General features: G+C 43.4%; 2 protein-coding genes and 1 pseudogene across 2 annotated transcripts; 2 read left to right on the top strand and 1 right to left on the bottom strand.

Annotated features, from left to right (window-relative positions):
• Window positions 1–5,082: 5,082 nt before the first annotated feature.
• LOC149096960 (uncharacterized) lies at window positions 5,083–12,653 on the bottom strand (annotated as a pseudogene).
• A 33-nt stretch (window positions 12,654–12,686) lies between these two features.
• Window positions 12,687–16,439, top strand: LOC149096959 (uncharacterized). The gene has a single exon (XM_089279819.1). The coding sequence runs from the start codon at window positions 13,218–13,220 to the stop codon at window positions 16,437–16,439; it is 3,222 nt and encodes a 1,073-aa protein (XP_089135945.1). The 5' UTR covers window positions 12,687–13,217.
• Window positions 16,426–17,897, top strand: LOC149096958 (uncharacterized). The gene has a single exon (XM_089280525.1). The coding sequence runs from the start codon at window positions 16,934–16,936 to the stop codon at window positions 17,516–17,518; it is 585 nt and encodes a 194-aa protein (XP_089136651.1). The 5' UTR covers window positions 16,426–16,933; the 3' UTR covers window positions 17,519–17,897.
• The last annotated feature ends 2,028 nt before the right edge of the window (window positions 17,898–19,925 follow it).

The following is a 19,925-nucleotide window of genomic DNA, read 5'->3' as shown; positions in this document are numbered from 1 at the left end:
TCCTAACGGGGACAACTCTCAGCGTGGCGAGTGTCACGAAATGTCTAGATTTAGGATTTAAAGTAGAAATGCGTATCAGAGAAGTGAAATTAACTCCGCAAAACCCACTTTGATCGAATGAACGAGACCGAGGAAAACTCAAAGAATTCAAAGAGGGATATTTGCACGTTTGATTATTCAATAAGGGTTATGAATCATCATGCGGGGTCAACTTTGACTCGGACTAAAGAGTCGACGTTTTCACCCCGGGGGAAGGGGGTACTCCCAGAAAAATGGGGTTGGGGTATGTGGCCCGCTTCCCAAAACCCTTACCCTATTTATGACCAAAATCTGCGATTTTCTCTATCCTATTTATGACCTGACCAAATATCCGATACCCTATTTATGGCCGTTGCTGCTGACAAAGTTGCTCTAAACATAATTTATGAAGGGCTTTTGTTGATGGTTTTATCGATAATGATAACAAAGTAGCTTCTTAAAAACATAATTAATTCAAGACCAGAGTGCAAAAACCATATCCAATTTCTGACCAAAATCGATACCCAATTTATGACCAAAACGGCTGATAAAACCATACCCTTTGGGGTCGCACATACCTATATAGCCCATATAAGGGAGTACTCCCCCCCGGGGTTTTCACATATATACGCTCGCTAAAGTTGCCTCAGGGGGAGGGTTGTCTCGGGTACCCGAGACCATATAACTGGGGCCTTAGATGGCCTTGGTTCATCCAGCTGTCTTTTCAAAGTAATTGAGATGGAGAATAACGCAAGGAACTCAGATCTCGCTGTCGTCGTTTGCAGAGATCAATTTACCCGTAATTATATGAGTTATCTTTGGTGATGAACGATCTCGTTGGACGTTACCATTCGCATGTGGCCGTTTCATGGCTCTAGCTGCTCTGCTTCTTCCCAGGGATGGGTGGGTGGGGGGATTTGGCATACTTGTCAACGATGAAAAAGAAGAATTCTGATTGTCTACCTTAATAGAGGTCCGAATTTTACCATATCAGTACATCGTAACAAAACACACTTGTTGGATCAACAGTAAACCACTACAGATTAGAATCCACTTGCATACCTCTGCCTCTAACTGCCAAAATACCGTAAATCCTTGAATTAGGGCCCGGGGCGCTTATTTCAAATTTAGGAGAAGATGGGGGTGGGGAGGGGGGGGGGGGGGGGCGCTTATTTAATTTTTCCCAAATGGTGGCCTGACATGATCATTTTTTTTAATACATCATCTGCGTTTAAACAACAACATAAGCTGTTTATCGACATAAAAAGCTGTTCCTAAACTGGTTTAAATCGCGGCACCGTTAGTTCTTAAAGTGTTCAACGTGTTCACTTAACGTGTTTACAAACTGAAACAATGTACAAATCTAATACTACACGACAAAAACTACACATCCTTTGTTGTCTCAGTCCTCGTCCACAAAATGGGGGTAGGGGAGGGGGCGCTTGTTTTAATTTTTGGCCGATAGGAGGGGCGTTTATTCGAAGGGGCGCTTATTCGAGAGGGGGGGGGGGGGCGCTAATTCGAGGATTTACGGTAACCTCTCGACAGCGGCCAGTCAGTCAATGATTGACGTAAAGTGTATACAAAACCCTAATTTTTATTGTGAAAGGTCACGATCACCAAACGTGATCCATACCACGCGTCGTTGGTCCCTTTCTCTGTTTAGTTTCTGTTTTATTGATCAGTATAATTTTTACAAAAGATGTTGCACCCTCGGAAAAAAAAAACAGGTTTCATATTACACCACTACCTCCTCATAACTGCCACCTCTCTACCCAAGCCGGCCGTCGTGGTCCTGTGGAGAGGTTCAACTGTATAACTCTTTTAAGAATATAACAAAAAGAGCGCTGATAAACATTGTATTCCAACGCATTTTAATACAGAACTTGACGTTTCGTATGCTAGTTAACATACGCTTTCAAAAGTGACCATTGCTCCTGCCATTACAAATTTTTACCACACATGGGCTCTCTCGTTCCGTTCGTGCTTTCCTTTTTAGGAATTATTCTCTTTTCTTTCTTTCTTTCTTTCTTTCTTTCTTTCTTTCTTTCTTTCTTTCTTTCTTTCTTTCTTTCTTTCTTTCTTTCTTTCTTTCTTTCTTTCTTTCTTTCTTTCTTTCTTTCTTTCTTTCTTTCTTTCTTTTTTTGTTTGTTTTGTTTTTTACTATTTGCTGCCGGTATCGGGCGGCCTCCTATCTCGCCTTGAGGTTATCTGTTTGTTAGCAGTTCCCAGACCCCACTGCGTAGAAAGTCTGCGAATCTTTAATTTGATCGTTCGTACCTTGTACATTCGTCGCGTTGTACCTTGTACATTTGTCATCTCTTGATGCGAAAGGAACCTTTTTACTATAACGCTACGTTACTCAGTAGCTTGTCATGTCAGGTGTTAATTTAAGTATTTGGGGAAGTAGTCCTGGGGATAGCGAACGTTTTAGTGACAAATCGAGGGGAAGACGATATTCTTTCATGAGTCTCATTGCCCAGCGAGTAGGCTCGATTCGGGAAATGAGCCCGCGCTCATCTCCCGGGGAGGCACGCGGACCCGATAGAGCGGCGGAAATCGAGCCTACCCAGCGAGGTATAGAGACTGAATTGTAATTTGCCCAAAGAGGGGAATACAACAAGTAAATTGCCCAGCGAAGTGAACAAACTGAATTCTAATTTGCCAGACGAGACGAATAAAACAAGTGAATTGCCCTGAGAGGCGAATAAACTGAATTCTAATTTGCCCAACGAGGCGAATGAAACCACAGGCAGCCCAAGCTCTCTCTCTGAACCACACAAGCAATACAATATGGCATCGAATTATAAGGGTTTATATGAGATTTTCTACAAGATATCCATGGAGGTAATTAAAAGTGAAAATTCTCAATAAAAATGGCTCACCTTATTCCATACGTGTGTTGTTTGCTCCTGGTGTGGTTATTTTACCGATTGAACTTGATTTAAGCGACTTTTTTGAATTCCGGTTTTCCCTTCATAAAGAGAGGACAAGGCGAAACACCTTAGTCGGGACAGCCTGCCGAACGAAGTCAAAAATCCCAGGCTAAAATGTACCCATGGCCACAAATCCACCGCGGAATTCGAGGGCAAAGGTTGATCTTTCATTTCAATTCTCTAGCCACACAATCGCAGCCCTGCGAGCGACGCCAGGCAGCTCTTCGTGTGCCCAATGTAACGAAACGATGGAAGAGCTCCGTGTCCGTTTGATCCGCGACACAACGACCGTTGAAATCGGCTTGGTAACCTCGTCATGTTGGCAAACCAAGACTCGCGGGAGTATTAGACCGCAATTTGTCAACCAAACTTCTTGTAACACCCGGGCTCCTCTCAGGTCGAATTTACAATGCAAAATGACACTCGCACAGACCGCTTTCGCAAAATGGCTTCAAAACCAAAGAAACGTAAGATCAACGGCGAAAGCTCTGTAGAAACTGAGGATTTTTGAAGTTGTCGGAGACTTCGTGTTTCGTGCGTGTTTCTTTGTGGTTTTTATTATAAGTCTAGACATCATGTCAAGAGACAATAGACATTTAGTGACAGACCCAGCAACGACCAATCACATTGTCTAATGAAACAGTATAAAGAGAAACATTTATTTCGTGCATTCAGAGTAGCTATTACACGCCCGTTGTAACAGTGAAAGTTAAGAGAAGAGATTAAAACGTGTGTCAAAACCAAAACGACTTTATTGATTGGGACCTAGTTAGATTACCGAGTGACTAACCCTAGTGAACGGGGCTAAGTTCGCGAAACGTGGCACCTCCGACGGGACATACCGAGGAAGGATAAGGACAACTTTGTGAGTATTTTTTAGTCCTGATTTTCTGTTCGAACGTCTAAAGAAGAAATGGAAGCGACTGAGAAAGCGCTGGACATCAAGCTCACGCAGCTCAAAATGACTATCGGGAAGACGAACGCCGTCATCGAAGCAGGAAAGGCAGAGTCTATCGAGAGGCAGCTTTCGACTTTAAGGTCCATCACTGCCGAAATAAATCGTATGCGACTGGAAGTGGAAGCGAAGAAGATCGAAGCCAAAGAAGAGATGACCGAAATCGAGACATGGAACGCCGAGATTGACGCGCAGTTAGAGAAGGCAGACCTCGAAGTAAAGAAAGTGCTCAAATGGATCGAAGACCGAAAAAGAGAAGCAGAAGCGCTCGTCCAGGAAGAACAGCTTAAGAGGCTGTCCGTGTAAGAACCGACCACTCGATTTTCGGCGGAAAACAGAATTTCTTCAAATTTTCTGTGTGAGACAGTTAGTCCATATGATAAACAAAAATAGCAATAATTTGGCTTTAAGTGCTATTTTTCAATATTTCTGGCGACGATTTCCAAGTACGGTCCAAAACCGTAAAAACCGTTCTGTTTCGAGTCAAATTTAGACGTTGCGCTGAAGGAGCTGAAAAATTACGCTTTTACTCAAATACAATAAAACTGACAGATAATTTTATTTCATGTTTTTTCTTTCGATTAACGGTAAAATATTTAAAATCAGGCTCAAGAAAAATTAATTATGATTTTTTGGGGGCATGCTGCTGGTTGAAGGAGTGTTTCTCAAAAGTATAACGTGATCTGGAGCCCTGACTAATATCCATGTTTAGTACTAGGGCTAGTGTACCGAGAACAGGAAAAAAAACTTTGGGCACTAACCTTTTGGAACTACAGGAGTACGATCAACATAGCTAATATTCAGACGCGAAAGCTTGCGTGACACAATTTCGCACCGATTATTGTTCCTAAGTTTCCCACATAAATTCTTAAGTTTCCCGCATGAAATATTACCTTGAAGCAAATATTCTCAAAACGTGCTTTTTGCTCTGGATTAGGCATGAAAAGCCTTAAATTCACGAAATATTCTTCCAATTGGGAAGTTATAAGCTGAAATGAGCGGCTGCGGTTTAAGTTATCTTCTGTCTGGCCTAAAAGCTGTTTCTAAAATTCAGTTAAATAATTAAGGTTTGGACTATATGTAAAAGGACACTCATATTTAACAACTAGAACCGTTAATCATATAATTTAATGCCTAGAAAGAAAATATTATTGTTCACTAGTGTACTTCAGCTGTAGCGAGAATCTAAAGAAAATGTAGATTTGAGTCGTCTACATTGTAGCACGCTAGAATGTCTAAGTTATTTTTAGCATGTCACGGACATTCTTACCGCGTTGTTTTAAAGTTGCAATAACAATGACTGCAAGATTTTCATGCTGAATTATACGCTTTCTGTCTTTGGCTTCATTTTCTTTGAAATAGCGTTTATCTCTTAATACCAGCATTGTTGGTTGAGTAATTCTCTTCAGCGAATTCAATTGATGCAAATATGGTGCAGGTTTACACCGCGATGTGTCAATAGGGAGTTATAGTTCCTGCGAGCAAAAAAAAAATTGGATAGGGCGCCTGGAATTCAATGTTTATTCTACTCGCTGTGTTTCTGATGGCGTGTAAGAAGGCAAATAAAGTTGACAGTGCTACTAGTTTAACACAGCTGCACAAAGTTCCGCGATTCCCCACAGTATATTTACAATTATTTCACGCTGTTAAAACCATCTTCGTTCACTTAGTTCAATAAAAAGAAAAAAAAAAATTGTTAAGCCGTATGTACAACGCCCAATACATTCTGAAGAAGGCATTTTGTGAACTTGTTTTCCTAACGGCGACATTCACATCCTTCTAAGAATTTGGATAGGTGAACTACCAAATTCTCTTTCCGATCTTTTGAAGCAAAGGGAACTTCAAAATATCTAAGTATCTCCTTCAGCATAACTACACTGAAACTGTCTAGTTTCTCGTCTCGTGAGAGGTTGCACAGGCAGTAGGAATCATAGCAGATTGGATGTCTAGGACTGAGTTGGGCGGCTACATTCTCCAGTACCCCATGCCTTTCTTGCTCTTCCTCTGCGTACACGTCCTCTATCTGCACCTCTTGGTTCCCCTGTCTTCTACGTGTGGCCGCCAGTCTGGAGAAGAAACCTTGCACTTGACTCTTCGTTAGCCAGTCTTTTCTTTCAAACATCCGCGAACCATCTGGTTTCCTCGATGTTCTCATGTCTACAGCCACTTTTCCGGGATCTGCTTTGTTGGCAGTTCTCTCTCCGAGGTCGAATTTCGTGGTTAGGTACTGTTTAACCTCATCCGTAAACCGCACAGCTTGACTTCGAGGCTTGTGTAAAGCCCAGCCAAGCTGTAAGTCACTACAAGAACCAGAAGCTTCATTTTTGTCACTTTGCTCATCGCTAAGTACAACAAGTGCGCGGCCGGTTTCCTCGTTTTTGTTAACAGTAAGGAATTTTTCGGCCCAGTCTCTTCTGAGTTTGTCATACACTGTTTCGGAGCCCCCGCGTACTTGGCGGTGTTCGCCGACATCAAGATGACTCTCAAGCTCACTGAATTTCTTAAACACCATCTGACATCCAGGCTCAGAGCAGAAGAAGAGACCGCTGCTTTGTTCGTCATCACTTGACGTAGCCTTATGGAATCGAGTTTCCTTGACTGCGAAAAAGTCTACATCTACAACAAGATCTGTTGGACCTTGGGGCTTTACGATGATGTCTTGATAGAGAATTATTTTACCTTTCCCTACGCCATAAGCTCTCCACACCCGAATTCCATTTAATTCAAATTCAAAGTCATGATACCTACTGAAACCATCCACTTTATTTACCTCGAGTGTTTTTTGAGTCTCATTTACTGTGCAAACGCAAGCAGTTGTGCCTCGAACAGAACGTTCGGAAAGCGCTGTACACATGTCCTTTGCAGAGAGAACGTCGTTTCCCTCACTGCAATATCGTCCGATCGCTGATTTCATCGGACAAAGGATTCTATCGCACACATCTTTTCCGTACTGTGGCTCGGAAAAGTCATACTGCGTGACAGTAAGGCCAACTCGTTTCCCAGCATCTCTTACGGCCGCCAAGAGGAAGTTGTTGTGGTAACAGCCTGCTTCGTCACTCCTAAGACTCACTTGGGTAATCTGGGGGTGATCCTTTTTTACAACCTCCAGTGTGTTTTCAATAATTGAGCAGACTGCATACGAGTCCTGCTGGCACGAATCAAAGATATGCGCATATGATTTCAGCTCAACCTTCCCAGTGCTAGCATTCTTAGTTATGACCGTTGATACGTGCCAGCTAAGGCCTCGTTTTCCAAACCAATCGGACTGCTTCTCACGATATCTAATTTGAGGAAATTTCATGGCCCAGTCCATTATTAGGATAGCGGACGTGTCGTGGGCTGATCTAAGTGCATCTTGTTTAGCCTCTTCCTGGTTTATCGAACGAATAACGTGGGCTTTCCACACCAAGATGTCTGACTTTGCGCGGTCAAAATCATATAGCAGATCCTCTCGTTGTTCTGAACTGTAAGGTGTCCAGGATGACCCTTCGATCACCAGTCTGACTTCCTGAAGTACATTCTTCATCCCTTGTCAGTCATCGCAACTGAATACGTGCTCATGAGAGCAGGGTTGCTGGAAATCGGCTTCGACAGGATCAGTAGGCGCAAAATGTCGACAGTGGTCAGCGCAAGTAGAATCATGTGGCTGGCAATGTACGCGGAAGTCAGTCTTAAGATAGCGTTTTGCATCTCTGAGCTTTCTACGAACATCAAGACACCACTGTTTCTCCATTCCTCCTTTCTCAAGAGTTTCAACCAGTGTCTCAAGAGTCTGAAATCCCGCCGCGCCATCAGCTGCAGTATTGTCCAAGCCCTGGAGCGACTTACGCTGCGATGCCTCTTGAACCTCCAGGATTTTGAACAAAGTTGACCTACTCAGTGGTTCGTAACATTGTTCTTTGCAATACTCCAAGTATGGTTCAATCATTGTAGATCTGGTCACTGTCCTCACAACATTAGGCATCTCTATTCTGTCGCCACTTTCGAGGATTAATATTTTACTACCATAAGAAACGTCTTGATAGAAGTACGGTCTATTTGTAAATTTCACAAAGTGATCGACCTTACTCATGTCAAGACGTACGCGGTGCTTGGTTGTAACTTCAGGGGTTGTACCAGGGCCGCTTAGATTAGCATGGCAGCGTGCTTGCTTTATTTCCCATGTAGATAGTTTTCCGCATGGTTGGTGAAGTTTTTGCAGCATGCTCATGGGATATCTATAAGCGTAAAGGCTTAGTATCTGTCTCTTTAAATTCTTAGTCTTAGCGTTCTTGTATGCAGTCATAAGTACCACTAGATCACCAGGTGGTGAACCGTCAAACTTTTCTCCTTGTGTAGACTGAGCCATGGACTTGAAGAGCTCCTCGCCACTTCCTGGTGCTATTGCGCTACACACTAGCAAACAGTCTTCACTAGCCTTTTGTACAACATTCAACTGTTCCACTTTGCTCAAGTTTTTCAAGGGGGTTTTCAGTTGGGAGATAAGAGGCTCGCGTTTTGTTTCTTGTGCAGTGAGATTTGCAATCTTGTTCATAGCTGAGTTATACACACGAACGGTATCTGTAACTAAGGGTGTTGGAGGAGACGCGGCATCTGTTCCCGGAGTCCAGCATGGAGTCGAGGCGATATTCTGAGGAGTTGGAGGCTCACGGAATGGGGTCGAGGTGACGAGGAGGCCGATGGTTTCCATGGCAGCCTCTTTGGCAGGTCTATGAAAATGTGAAAGCAAGTACATTTGTCAAGTCACGTTACGCTATTAACAAATGTGACAGTAAAAGTGATTTTTCACTCTTTCTTTTTCAAAACGGATTGCACTCGCTACATACCTTTGATGGGATGCCTTGTCTTCAGGTTCCTTGGGATACAGCCAGTCCGTTTTTTGAGTCACGTCTTCACTGTGTTGCTTCCTGCACGTTGTGCAGATTGCTAGTATAACAAAATAAATGTTAATAAACTTCCTCATAAGGGTTTGTAAAATACCTAGAATCTGCAGCATGAAGATCACACGATTACACACCACGCCCACCTGCCACCATCCAAAACGAAAAAACTCTTAAGAGGCTGTCCGTGTAAGAACCGACCACTCGATTTTCGGCGGAAAACAGAATTTCTTCAAATTTTCTGTGTGAGACAGTTAGTCCATATGATAAATAAAAATAGCAATAATTTGGCTTTAAGTGCTATTTTTCAATATTTCTGGCGACGATTTCCGAGTACGGTCCAAAACCGTAAAAACCGTTCTGTTTCGAGTCAAATTTAGGCGTTGCGCTGAAGGAGCTGAAAAATTCCGCTTTTCTTCAAATACAATAAAACTGACAGATAATTTTATTTCATGTTTTTTCTTTCGATTAACGGTAAAATATTTAAAATCGGGCACAAGAAAAATTAATTATAATTTTTTTGAAAATGCCATACAGAGAGCCTTCGCAAAATTTTAGCGGGCATGCTGCTGGTTGAAGGAGTGTTTCTCAAAAGTATAACGTGATCTGGAGCCCTGACCAATATCTATGTTTAGTACTAGGGCTAGTGTACCGAGAACAGGAAAAAAAACTTTGGGCACTAACCTTTTGGAACTACAGGAGTACGATCAACATAGCTAATATTCAGACGCGAAAGCTTGCGTGACACAGTTTTGCACCGATTATTGTTCCTAAGTTTCCCACATAAATTCTTACGTTTCCCTCATGAAATATTACCTTGAAGCAAATATTCTCAAAACGTACTTTTTGCGCTGGATAGGGCATGAAAAGCCTTAAATTCACGAAATATTCTTCCAATTGGGAATTTATAATCTAAAATGAGCGGATGCAGTTTAAGTTATCTTCTGCCTGGCCTAAAAGCTGTTTCTAAAATTCAGTTAAATAATTAAGGTTTGGACTATATGTAAAAGGACACTCATATTTAACAACTAGAACCGTTAATCACATAATTTAATGCCTAGAAAGAAAAAATTATTGTTCACTAGTGTACGTCAGCTGTAGCGAGAATCTAAAGAAAATGTAGATTTGAGTCGTCTACATTGTAGCACGCTAGAATGTCTAAGTTATTTTTAGCATGTCACGGACATTCTTACCGCGTTGTTTTAAAGTTGCAATAACAATGACTGCAAGATTTTTATGCTGAATTATATGCTTTCTATCTTTGGCTTCATTTTCTTTGAAATAGCGTTTATCTCTTAATACCAGCATTGTTGGTTAAGTAATTCTCTTCAGCGAATTCAATCTATGCAAATTTGGTGCAGGTTTACACCGCGATGTGTCAATAGGGAGTTCATAGTTCCGGCGAGCAAAAAAACAAACAAAAAGAACAGAATGGGCGCCTGGAATTCAATGTTTATTCTACTCGCTGTGTTTCCGATGGCGTGTAAGAAGGCAAATAAAGTTGACAGTGCTACTAGTTTAACACAGCAACACAAAGTTCTGCGATTCCCCACAATATATTTACAATTATTTCACACTGTTAAAACCATTTTCGTTCACTTAGTTCAGTAAAAAGAAAAAAAACAATTGTTAAGCCGTATTTACAACGCCCAATACATTCTGAAGAAGACATTTTGCGAACTTGTTTTCCTAACGGCGACATTCACATCCTTATAAGAATTTGGATAGGTAAACTACCAAATTCTTTTTCCGATCTTTTGAAGCAAAGGGAACTTCAAAATATCTAAGCAGCTCCTTCAGCATAACTACACTGAAACTGTCTAGTTTCTCGTCTCGTGAGAGGTTGCACAGGCAGTAGGAATCATAGCAGATAGGATGTCTAGGACTGAGTTGGGCGGCCACATTCTCCAGTACCCCATGCATTTCTTGCTCTTCCTCCTCTGCGTACACGTTCTCTATCTGCACCTCTTGGTTCCCCTGCCTTCTATATACGTGTGGCCGCCAGTCTCGAGAAGAAGCCTTGCACTTGACTCTTCGTTAGCCAGTCTTTTCTTTCAAACATCCGGGATCTGCTTTGTTGCCAGTTCTCTCTCCGAGGTCGAATTTCGTGGTTATAGGTACTGTTTAACCTCATCCGTAAACCGCACAGCTTGACTTCGAGGCTTGTGTAAAGCCCAGCCAAGCTGTAAGTCACTACAAGAACCAGAAGCTTCATTTTTGTGACGTTGCTCATCGCTATGTACCACAAGTGCGCGGCCGGTTTCCTCGTTGTTGTCAACAGTAAGGGATTTTTCGGCCCACTCTCTTCTGAGTTTGTCATACACTGTTGCGGAGCCCCCACGTACTTGGTGGTGTTCGCCAACATCAAGATGACTCTCAAGCTCACTGAATTTCTTAAACATCATCTGACATCTGACATCTGACATCGGCATCAAAAATGAATGTTAATAAACTTCCATATAAGGGTTGGCAAAATACCCAGAATCCGCGGTATGAAGATCACACGATTACACTCCACGCCCACATTCCCCCATCCAAAACGAAAAAACTCGTAAACCCTGACCAACCAGCCGGAGGTTGTATTGCTAAGCAGCTTTGTAAAAAAAATGAGCAAGTTTGCTAATGTTGTTGTTTTGAATTTTTTGTAATATTCATATTCAGTACAAACTATATTTCATTGCGGCAGGGTGTCCGATAATCTCCCAAACTGCACTCGTGAAATGACTCATGGGAAAATGAAGTCTGTATTACCGTTAAGGCATTCAAACGTAAACAATATGCAGTGGTTACAAAATAAAATCTTCAAAGTTAAAACTTACGCGAACCAACGGGTGTAGCTTCTCCAAAGATGTTTTGAATTTCCCTGGCTAACTTGAAATTAATTACATGGGTTCCAGTCACCGCCGTTTTCTTGCCATGATGTTTTGGATACTGGCAGGTCTTAGGGGCTTGCCAGAACTTTCCCAGGGTAAAAAGATGAGCTAGACAAACCGTCATATTTTTAACCTGTTCTTCTGTGAGCTCTAGAAGACCTGCTCTTGCCAGGATTAGATCCTTCTCCCAAACATTTTCCCTTGACTGGTGGTGATTTTGAAGATGCGAACTGATATCGCCGTCACAGCTGTTTAGGGCTACACATTCTGTAAATCCACGACTACTTCCGCACGTGCCACTTGTAACTGCTGAGAAGGAAAACAATCCTGCCATTGCAAACAGCAAAAACGACGCAAAGCGCAAAAAATAAATTCGTTATCTCTTGTGTAAACTGAGTAATACGCTGTCGACGTCAGACTTCTACAATTTGCATAATTCAATTTTAGCACAAAGGACTACGCAAAAATAGCAACACGAAAAAAAGAGAATGTTGAATAAAAAAGGCAAAGCTTCTAAGCCATTTCTAAAATCAAATATCAACAGTAAAATAATTTACTTCTCAAGTATCCAGGATTGGTATTGCTTTTTAAGGCGCAATGCAAAATAAGCAAAAAGTGGATGAGGAGAGCCGCCAAAATAACTTTGACATTCCAGCGGCCGACTGAAATCGGCATCTTATCTGTGCATCTGAGGTACATTCGCGGTACACTATTATTTTTTTTCTTGGCAATAATCATATGACAAACACTTTTACTTCTTAAATATGTTTAATATGGAATTTCTGTATAGTCCAAGGCCTGTGATGACCCAATTTCAATAATTGTGTTTAGGCGAAACTTACGGCAACTCACACCGCAGCAGTTAGCTAATAAATTCCCAATTTTGGAGGAATCTTTGGTGAATTTAAGGCTATTCATGCCTTATCCCGAACAAAGAGTACGTTTTGAGAATATTTGCTTCAAGATAACATTATTTTATGAGGGAAACTTAAGAATTTTTACACGGACAGCCTCTTAAGTTCCACAAAACGAAGCTAGAGATGCAGGCAGAAATCCAAACTGCGCCACACCCCCAACAAGCTGCGACGGCCAGCGACATGCAAGCAAAGTTACCGAAGCTTGTTATTACTAAATTTGACGGTAGCTTCATGGACTGGCCACGATTTTGGGGACAATTCTCAGAAACGATCGACAAAACAAGTGTGGCAGCGATAACCAAGTTTTCGTATTTAAGAGAACTCTTGGACACTAAGGCGAAGCGCACAGTCGAAGCACTCCCTTTCACGCCCGAAGGATACAATAGGGCGAAGAGTATCCTGCTGGAGAAGTTCGGGAAGGAGTCTGAGATAGTCAAGGCCTATACGAAGGAAATTTTAGATCTACCTACACTGCCCAATGGAAATCCGAAGAAAATCTGCGAATTTGGCGAAAAGCTAATGTATTGCGTGCAGGCATTGCAGACAATGAACAAACTCGCGCAAGTAAATGGGATGGTTTCGATGACTCTAGACAAGTTGCCAGCAATTCGCGAAGATCTGGTCCGCAACGACCCGGAATGGAGAAATGGGACTTCGCACAACTGTCCGAGGCTATTCGTCTGTGGATAAGAAGAAATCCGGTGGATACAAGCCAACGCGAACGTGAACAAGAACAGCAAACAGCGAAACGGAACTTACGCCCATCAAGAATTTACCATGCGCGTCGCGACGCCCATTTGAAGCCCCGCTGTTGGCCTTGCGTTTACTGCGGTGAAGATCACAGGGCAGCAGAATGTACAAAAATAACAAGTGTCGCTGATCGCAGACAAATTCTCCTTAACAAGCGTCTATGCTTTAACTGCACCACAGGAAACCATCGCGCCATCTATTGTAAAAGCAGTTCTGCCTGTCAACACTGCCACAAGCGTCACCACACGTCCATTTGTAATATGCCCGCCCAGGAATCTATTAACCAGCCAACGCCTGCGAGAGGAGTCGCCTTGACTACAAACCAAATTGGAGAAGGTTTATTCCCTGTCATCGTGATAGAAGTCAATGGCATTAAGTGTCGAGCGCTCATCGATTCTGGAGCCGGGAGCTCATACGTTTCCGCAAAACTGATCGAACTACTTCGCATAAAGCCCACTGATGTCCAGACAAAAACAATCGATATGCTAATGTCCTCAAAAGCTGCCAGACTCGAAACTTACGATCTAGAATTACAATCTGTCGACCATCAATTTTCGCTGTCAGTCAAAGCAACCAAAGTAAACAAGACAGAACTGTTGTCCATTGACAACCCTAATTATCGCGCGCTAATTGAGAAGTACTCACATCTGAAAGGCGTAAATGTCAACGACAATGATACGAAAGCGTCTCTTCCGGTCCACGTGATACTTGGCAGCGGAGAATACGCCAGGATTAAAACGGAAACCAGGCCCAGAATCGGACAAGACAACGACCCGATCGCAGAACTGACTAAGTTTGGATGGTTCCTAATGTCCCCAGGGAAAGAATTCGACAAAAACATTATGCTTTTCACCCAGACAAGTCAAAGTAACTACGAAGATCTGTCCAGATTAGACGTCTTGGGATTGCGTGACATGGCAGACCATGATCAGTCAATGGTGTTTGACGAGTTTAAGGAACGATTGACACGCTCGCCAGAGGGCTGGTATGAGACCACTCTCCCGTGGAAAGCTAACCACCCAGAACTGCCGTCGAACAAGGAAGGTAGCTTGAAACGACTAAAGAACCTAAGCAGAAAACTTCAGCGAGAGGGACTAACGGAGCAGTACGACGCGATAATCCAAGAACAACTGTCAGAAGATATTATCGAGAACGCCCCCCCTGTGTCACAGCCGCTGAAAGAATTCTACATCCCGCACAAGAGCGTGATACGCAAGTCCGTCGAAACTACAAAAATGTGCATCGTCTATGACGCCTCAGCCCGAGCGACACCTGATGCACCATCACTAAATGGTTGCCTGTACCCAGGACCAGCACTACAGAACAAACTATGGGACGTACTTATTCAGCAGAGAGCCTACCCAGTAGTCTTAGCGGGGGATATTAAGAAAGCCTTCTTACAAATCCGAATTCACGAGAGTGAACGAGATGCCCTTCGTTTCCACTGGCAAACTGATCTGAATTCAGATGTACAGACATATCGGTTCACGAGAGTTCTGTTTGGTCTCGCGCCATCACCATTTCTATTAGGCGGGGTTCTTGAATGCCAACTTGATACCTGGGCTGAAAAGTACCCGGAAGAAGCGGAGCGACTACGCCGAAGTTTCTATGTAGACGACCTGTTGACAGGTGGTCAAGACGTGCAGCAAGCACAAACACGAAAGAAGATAGCGCAAGAGATTATGAGTGACGCTACATTTGAGTTGCACAAATGGCACTCAAATCATCCACAGCTAGAAGATAACCCCCGGTCTGCATTGAGAGAAGACAGCGCCCAACCTGCATCAAGCGAAGATCAGACCTATGCCAAACAACAATTACCAGTCAAGACAAGTGAGTCCAAACTATTGGGCGTAAAGTGGGACAAGTTCCAAGACACCATCGCCGTGCAGTTCCCAAGTACAAGTGGCGCACCGACAAAACGTGAAGTCTTAGCCAAACTAGCGAAAGTCTACGACCCCCTCGGTCTGGCATCCCCTACTACACTACAAGGGAAGCAAATCTATCGAGAAGTGTGCGACCGCAAAGTACCATGGGACGCAGACATCCCAGAAAACCTTCGAACACGCTGGCAGAAATGGGAGCAATCACTTCCGGCGGAAGTAACCACAAGAAGACCCTTAGCACCTTACCAGCAACCAGTTATCTCGGTTGAGTTGCATGCGTTTGGAGATGCGTCAGCGTACGGGGTCGGAGCGGCGGTTTATTCAGTCGTACGCCAAGAAGACGGAATCACTCAAACCCTGGTTGCGACAAAAGCAAGATTAGCCAAGAGAGCACTTACCATCCCAAGGTTAGCGTTAGTCAGCGCGCACATGGCTACCAATTTAGTTGTCAACGTCCAAAACGCACTGAAGGATCTACCTGAGCCGACGGTTTACGCTTGGCTGGACAGCACCGTCGCCCTTCACTGGATTATAGGAAATGGCCAGTACCGACAGTTCGTCGCCAACCGCGTGCAGAAAATTAGACAACATCCACAGATCCAGTGGAGGTACGTACCCACTGTTGAAAACCCAGCAGACCTAGCGAGTCGAGGAGGCCAGGTGACTAACGCAGAGCTCTGGTGGAATGGCCCAACGTGGCTGCGGGATCCTAACGGTTGGCCAGAGAATCCAGTTACAGTGAAAACCCAAGCTTCCGAAGAAGAGGCGAAAGTTATTAGAGAAGTACTCAGCATGGCAAACGGAAAACCTAAACAAGAACGAAATGTATTCGACGAACTCCTCGAGCGCTATGATCTACGTCGAACTCTGCGCATCCAAGCCTGGGTGCGCCGCTTCACCACCAATAGAGCGCGCAAGGGACCGCTAACTAGCGAAGACATACAAGAAACAAAGAATTGGTGGATAAGAAGAGTCCAGTCCCAAGAAGCGCAAAAGTCTCACTTTGAACAAACGAGACGTGAACTCAACCTCATTCCAAATGCCGACAAAGTGCTTGAATGTCATGGCAGAATCCAGGGACAGTACCCAGTTTATCTACCAGCTGACAGCCTATTCACCAGAAAGCTTGTACAGCGGATTCACGCAGAGACCTTACATGGAGGTGTGTCCCTCACGATGGCAGCGATTCGTGAAGAATACTGGATCCCGACCCTAAGAAGCTAGTAAAGGCTGTACGATCTGCGTGCTGGGGCTGTAAACGTTTCAGAGTCTCACCCGTAACAGTTCCACCCCCTGGACCGCTACCCACAGACCGTACCATAACCCATGGCGGAGCAGCCTCTGAGGTCATTGGGACCGATTTCGCAGGACCAATATTGTACAAACTGACCCACAAACGCGAGGGAAAAGCATACTTGGTGATATTCTCGTGCAGCCTATCGAGAGCAGTACACCTAGAACTAGTTCCCAACTTAGCGACTAGTACGTTTATTCCGTGCCTCAAACGCCTGATAGCTAGACGAGGACGTGCAACTGTCATTTACTCTGATAATGGTAGCACGTTTGTCAAGGCAGCCAAGTGGTTACAGCAGGTTAGAAGGGACGAGCAATTACAAGGTTTCCTCGAGTCCCATGACGTAAGGTGGAAATTCAATCTGAGCCGCGCCCCGTGGTGGGGTGGCCAATTTGAACGCCTAATTGGAGTAGTAAAGAAAGCAATGCACAAGGTCATCGGGAAAGCCACCCTTTCCTGGAATGAATTGACCGAAGTACTCCTAGACGTGGAAACGCAGGTTAATCGTCGTCCACTCGGTTACGTTGAAGACGACGTAGAATTACCCATCCTGACACCAGCCAGCTTTATGTTCCAGCGAACCAATCAGCTTCCCGAACTGCAGACCTGGAGAATCGAGGATACAAATTTGCGACGTGAATATCTGACAGCCTTGAGAGAGCGTCACAACCTTGTCCACAAGACAGCTAACTACAAAGTCAGAGTTGGAGACATAGTGTTAGTACGATCTGATAACAAGAATCGAGGGAAGTGGCCACTCGCTTTCGTCCAGCAGATCTATCCAGGACGTGACGGCCATACTCGTGGAGTTCAGCTGAAAACCAGTAAAGGAGTGATAGAGCGTCCTGTTCAACACCTCTACCCCCTAGAGTTGCAGTGTGAACTTCCAGTAGGAGCTAGACAGCAATTGAACCCTGACGCGAAAACATTCAGACCAACAAGAGCCGCTGCGGCAGCGGCAACTGCAAGAATCAAAGAGATTACCACTAATGAAGAAATCGAACAATGATGAACTTAAATCGAGTGATCGTTGTAGAACGTTTCATTTAGCTTGAAATCGCCTAGTAGTTTTTTTTCAGTCTCCAAAGTAAATGCACCCTCGCATGCAATGCTGCATTGGGGGAGTGTGTCGGAGACTTCGTGTTTCGTGCGTGTTTCTTTGTGGTTTTTATTATAAGTCTAGACATCATGTCAAGAGACAATAGACATTTAGTGACAGACTTTGATCAACCCGTTTTTCTGATTATCACCTAGCAACGACCAATCACATTGTCTAATGAAACAGTATAAAGAGAAACATTTATTTCGCGCATTCAGAGTAGCTATTACACGCCCGTTGTAACAGTGAAAGCTAAGAGAAGAGATTAAAACGTGTGTTAAAACCCAAACGACTTTATTGATTGGGGCCTAGTTAGATTACCGAGTGACTAACCCTAGTGAACGGGGCTAAGTTCGCGAAAAGTGGAAGTCATGGTAAGTTTTCACGTTTATGCACCTTTGAGTTACGTGGTCGTCGCCCCGCCAATTTAACTTCATCTACCCATAATTCGTTAAGAATTCTTCCGAGCAAAACAGAGCTCAATTTGTCGGCGGCATTTTCTTTCTCTTCGTATGCTCTGGACAAAGTTTTCCTGGCTTCCATTACAGTTTCCTCACAATGTTCGTAATTTCACAATACCCTAAGAGAAGCAAATTTAGTTTATCAGCTCGGAAATATTTTATATAAACAGATCAAAAGTGCATAAACGTGAAAACTTACCATGACTTCCACTTCAAAAATCCTCAGTTTCTACCCCCGGGGTGCACTCCCTTATATGGGCTATATAGGTATATGTGGCCCCAAAGGGTATGCAACCGTTTTTTCAGCCGTTTTGGTTAGAAATAGGGCACTGATTTTGGTCTTAAATGGGGTATGCTCTTTTCACTCTAGTCTTGAATTGGGTATGTTTTTAATTAGAATACGCTATCCTACCTATTAAAAGCATATAAACATTGCCTTTAACATTGGTCTCAACTGGGAAACAAATTATTAGGCAGGTCTGAAACAGGGTATGATTTTTAAATCAACAAAAACACCAGCAAGAAGAATTATTATGAAATAAATTACAAAGGCTACGAATTTTTCGGTCTTCCACCGCTTTGCAGAAATTGCTGCAAGTGAAATCCATAATGCTCTTTAAAGTCATACACGTTGTGTCCAAGAGCTTGCAAAGCTTTCGCTAGGCTAGTGGCGTCTGTTTTTGTCAATCCTGCACAAATCACCTTCATTATTCTGAAGTAGAATGAAATCTAGCGAAGTAGTATGGCCACCCTAGGTGTAGACTACGAGTAGTCCCTCTTTCGCTTAACCCGTCGTGCGTGACGCGAAGGAAAAACCGCGAAAATTCGCGCGGCCATTTTTTTCCTCGCGGTTTATTTACGGTCTCGCTCGACGGACTAAGCGAAAGAGGCAGTAGTCGTAGTCTACCCTACGTGCCATGCAGAGGTTTGTATTTTTAATTTCTTTTTCAACTATAGGATACAGGATAAAGGATATCCAATAGGGATAGTGAATGCTGCAGTGCATTTGGTGGAATTTGGTTTATTATGATCGCACTTGTATCACGTGGTCCCAACATAGGATCAACCTGGGATTATTTATATATTTAAGAAATAGAAAACATGTTCTACGTGTTTCTATCGAGTTTTAGTATAAATCTACTAGCGTTCTATCAAGAACGCTGTTCCGTGATTGGGTACGCCTGACTCACTATCTATTCTGTGTTAGACAGTGAGTAGCGTAGCAGTGTACCCTTGTCAACAAAATGAAGGCCGCTTCTTGGCGTTTTCGAAGTGTCTGTGAAGAAGATTTGTATAAAGTTTTGAACGACTAGTATACTTATACTAAAACAATTAGATTATTTGCTTTCGATGTCTATGCGTGATAATTGACTCAGGCTGCGCCCTGGTCAGCTATCGCGCGGTAGAAATCTCGAGCTCATAATCTAATCGTTTAATAGAAACACGAGTGGAAGTTTGGGAGGACGAAAAATGCTGTGGGAACACGAACCGACAGGCGAGTGTTTCCACAGTTTTTTCGAGTTCTCCCAAACTTCCACGAGTGTTTCTATTAACAGCCCTCGTCAACTATCAAGCATAGAAATCGAGAGCGAATAATCTAATTGTTTTAGCATAAGTCTACTGGTTGTCGTTAGTTTAGAACGCTATCTTAATCTTGTTCACAGACGCTTCGAAAAACGGATAGAAACGGTCGTCATTTTGTTAACAAGCGCACTCTGCTAGGCTACTCACTATCGACAACAGAATAGACAGCGAGTAGCGTAGCCGATCAGAGAGCGGCATTCGTGATAGAGCGCTAGTAGATTTATACTAAAACTCAGTAGAAACATGGAGAAAATGTTTTGCATTTCTTTTAG

The sequence above is a fragment of the Orbicella faveolata genome, unplaced genomic scaffold, assembly GCF_042242905.1.
Source record: "Orbicella faveolata isolate gen_17 unplaced genomic scaffold, um_ofav_v1 contig_47, whole genome shotgun sequence".
NCBI lineage: Eukaryota > Metazoa > Cnidaria > Anthozoa > Scleractinia > Merulinidae > Orbicella > Orbicella faveolata.
This window is presented reverse-complemented; position numbering and strand designations above follow the sequence as displayed.